General features: G+C 42.3%; 1 protein-coding gene across 1 annotated transcript in view; it reads left to right on the forward strand.

Moving 5' to 3' along the window:
- sptb (spectrin, beta, erythrocytic) overlaps positions 1 to 3,976 on the forward strand; it is a gene marked incomplete in the record, with an annotated part of 116,707 nt that overhangs the window by 35,481 nt on the left and 77,250 nt on the right. Inside the window, 4 exon segments of the mRNA XM_037694728.1 lie at positions 798 to 915; positions 1,676 to 1,834; positions 2,806 to 3,108; positions 3,182 to 3,332. Coding sequence (XP_037550656.1) covers positions 798 to 915; positions 1,676 to 1,834; positions 2,806 to 3,108; positions 3,182 to 3,332 — 731 coding nt within the window.

The raw sequence follows: 3,976 nt of genomic DNA on the forward strand, positions 1-3,976 counted from the left end.
TAGTTGGGTTTTTACATCAAATTATTCTGTAAATTTACTAATTTACTCTATAGGGTGGGTTCTTACATGAACTTATTCTGTAAATTTACTTATTTACTATGTAGGGTGGGTTTTTACATCAACTTATTCTGTAAATTTACTAATTTACTCTGTAGGGTGGATGTTTAGGTGGATTTTACATGAAACTGCTCTGTAGATGCTACATTCACACTATTGTTTTCCTGTTTGTTTCTGTACGTTTTGTCCTGTTTTCTCCATTCATGTATGAAAATGTTCATATGGGATGTGTGCTATGGCTAATCAAGGTTATTCACTTTTGTACTTTTCAAATGATTTAACTATTTATGACTATTTTCCAGTATAAGTGAATTAAGATGTCTTCACTGCTTTCTAAACATTGATTTATTTTAAATCTGCTTCATCAGACTTGCTCTCTTTCTGTCTTTGTATGCTTTTTTAGTTTTTAATTGTTCTTCAACTTTCATCTTTTAGCTAGTCCTTTGCAACTTTTAGCATTTAGCTACTGTTCTGTTATCTTTTAGCTAGCGTTTCGATTTTTTAATCTAATAATCTTCTACGTTAGCAGCGTTTTGCCGTTTTTAACTAGTGTTCTGCTTGTTTTACCTTAAACAGCTCAGATTAGTTCTTCAGCTTAATTCAGCAGTGGCTTTTTCACAAATTGCATTTTCTTTAGTGCTTGACTTGTTTTAAACTTGGTGTTGATCTGTAATCCAGGTAGGAAGCTGTATGTTTGCCAGCTGGTCTGAGAGGATCTCCTTGTTTTGTTTTCTCCTCAGGTTCCAGGAGAAAGGCAATTTGGAGGTGCTGCTGTTCACCATCCATAGTCGTATGAGGGCCAACAATCAGAGGGTCTACACCCCTAAAGAGGGAGCGCTGGTTTCAGATATCAACAGGGTGAGAATCCAGGATCAGTAAAGAGCAGCTTGAAAACAAACTGCCTAGTTTACCTGGAAAGAGTGCACGTTACCCGCCATCTTTTATTCCAGAGTTTCATAATCAAATGCTCTTGTGATGAGGATTAAAGTTAGAGCTGCATTGGTCAAACATTGTAAATGAAAGTTCATGCCATATTATTACGTCATATATTATTTTGTAAGGTTGTTAGTGCAAGGAGTATAATCTGAGGATGAATGACGGGGCTCATGCATCAGAGTTTAGTAGAACATCAGAAAAGTCATTTTTGTGTTTTCTGACGTTGATCGTAACAACTTTGAATTCAGTTGACGCCAAAAGTTTTCAAGTTTAAATGTGCATGTACTGATGATGTTCTGAATTTAAATCTTTGTTGTGCTTTATGAGTTTTTGTGAACAAAACAAAAGACCTGCAGCATTATCTCCATTTCTTCTTCAGAGACGAATGATAAAACTGTATGTGGGGTGAACTAAAGAATCATTATAATTAAAGCAGATGACCAAAGAATGTAACGTTGTGACAGCGCCTCATAGATCCGCCCCATCTTTGGGTTTGTTGCACCTGGAGACGTGTCAACGATGTTGTTGTCTCAGCGTGCGTCTGTATTACGATCTCCAGGTCTGTTTGAACCTCCACCTGCAGGGTGGCATCCAGCACGAGGAAGCTCTAGTTTACTGAATATTTCAGTGTCACCTGCTGTTGGTGTTAAACTGCATTAGCTTTGGATCATGGACTGTGCAGGCCTGGGAGCGTCTGGAAAGAGCGGAGCACGAGCGGGAGCGCCTCCTGAGAGAGGAGCTGATCAGGCAGGAGAAGCTGGAGCAGATGGCCCGCAGGTTCGACAGGAAGGCCGCCATGAGGGAGACCTGGCTTCTGGAAAACCAGAGACTGGTTGCTCAGGTTAGCCAACCGCTGCACACATTTAATCTGCTACTGATATTTGACGTTCTACTGACGACGACGGTTCGTTTTGTTGCTGAGGTCTCTGTCAGAGCAACTAACAGGACGAACACAATTATTTTACACATTGCCTCTAATCAGAAGTGGTTTTAACCTCTAAAAAAGATGGTGGGGCTCGACTTGCTGACTGACCTTCAGCATGTCTGTAAAGTTCATTCAAGCTTTGTGTCTGCAGGTTAGTCTCACGGAGCCTCGAGGACTCGTGTATGAAACCGAGTGATGACCACAGAGAACAGTCAGGAAAAACAAATGGAAGAAAATGAAACAAAAACAGCTAGATTATAAAGCCATGTAAAATACTAAAAACAGGAACACGTCTGTCACTAAAGTGATCTGGTCCCCCCTCCCCCCCAACCATCCATGTGGACCTGATGTGGATGACTCGGAGGAAATGAGACCAGACTTGAGGTTTCTTCCAAGCATGAACTCAACAATGTGATTGACCACAGTTTTGAACTACAGCTGCCCCTTTATGGAAAAACAGGAATACTTTGGTCACAATTATTCAAAACATTCATCAAGTTCAAGAAATCGCCGTTGATTCCTTTCTCTTATAATTTTCCTCTAAAGTTTAGCTGCAGATTTCAGGCCTTGAACACAGTTTATCTGTGAAATGATCTTGTTTTAAATGTCTGTAGTTTCAGCAGAACATCTGATGGTTCATGTCCAGGCTGTGAAGTCTGTAAGACGTTTAATGTGATCACAGATTTCCTCCTGTGGTCTCGTCATTCATGTGTTCATAAAACTCACAAGCTCAAATTTACTCCAGAGAAATGGTGAAACCATCAAAGCAGGGACTCAAATGAACTTGACAGATTTTATCTGGGCTGCACAGTCAATGAAAAAGCTTCATATGTTACATGAGTACCAGCTGAATGTTTTCCAAGTTAAACCTGTGTGGACCTCCTCAGGATAACTTTGGCTACGACCTGCCTGCAGTGGAAGCAGCGAAGAAGAAGCACGATGCCATTGAGACGGACATCGCAGCATACGAGGAGCGCGTCCAGGCGCTGCTCAACATCTCCAAAGAGCTGGAGTCGGAGCGTTATCATGACGCCAAGCGGATCGATGTGCGAAAAGACAACATCCTCCGTCTGTGGGACTACTTGCAGGAGCTGCTGAGGGCTCGACGGGGGCGCCTGGACATGAACTTGACTCTGCAGAGGATCTTCCAGGAGATGCTGCACATCATCAGCTGGATGGATGACATGAAGGTGCACATCCAAAGATCTAAAGTAAAAGCACCTGCTGTCCAAACAGCACACTAACCATGGATGTTCTCTGCAGGCTCGGCTGTTCTCCCCTGATTTTGGAAAACATTTGCTGGAGGTGGAAGACTTGTTGCAAAAACACGCTCTGTTAGAGAACGACATCGCGTTGCAGGCAGAGAGAGTGCACGGTGCCAGCGCTGCTGCTCTGAAGTTTGCAAATGGAGACAGTAAGTGGTGCACGCTCTCTGGAAAAACTAACGTGTGTTTCAGTTAAAGTTTAAAAACTTTCAACAAAGTGTCCTCATGAAAACAACTCCAGTTAAATTCACACGTCACCATCGGAAAAACACACAGGTCTTCATTTGATCTTGTGTGATTTACAAGGGTTCATTGTACATTTCTGCTATTGGAGATGATTGTTACACCCCCCCGGAGGAAGTGGGGCATATATACACAGCATATTGACGTGAGTCCTTGTAGCAGACAAAGAAGATTTTATTTTGTTCTTCTTCAAAATGTCTTTAAAATCTGCACAAGGTTTGGGACAGTTGGGTTGTGTCAAACCCAAGAAACAAACTGAATGAGGCCTGACAACTGTCAACTGACAACTGTCAACTGACATCTGTCAACTGACATCTGTCAACTGACATCTGTCAACTGACCACTGACGACTGACCACTGTCGACTGACCACTGTCAACTGACATCTGTCAACTGACATCTGTCAACTGACCACAGTCAACTGACATCTGTCAACTGACATCTGTCAACTGACCACTGACAACTGACCACTGACATCTGTCAACTGACATCTGTCAACTGACCACTGACCACTGTCGACTGACCACTGTCGACTGACATCTGTCAACTGA

The sequence above is a fragment of the Nematolebias whitei genome, chromosome 21 (assembly GCF_014905685.2).
Source record: "Nematolebias whitei isolate Nwh7 chromosome 21, NemWhi1, whole genome shotgun sequence".
NCBI lineage: Eukaryota > Metazoa > Chordata > Actinopteri > Cyprinodontiformes > Rivulidae > Nematolebias > Nematolebias whitei.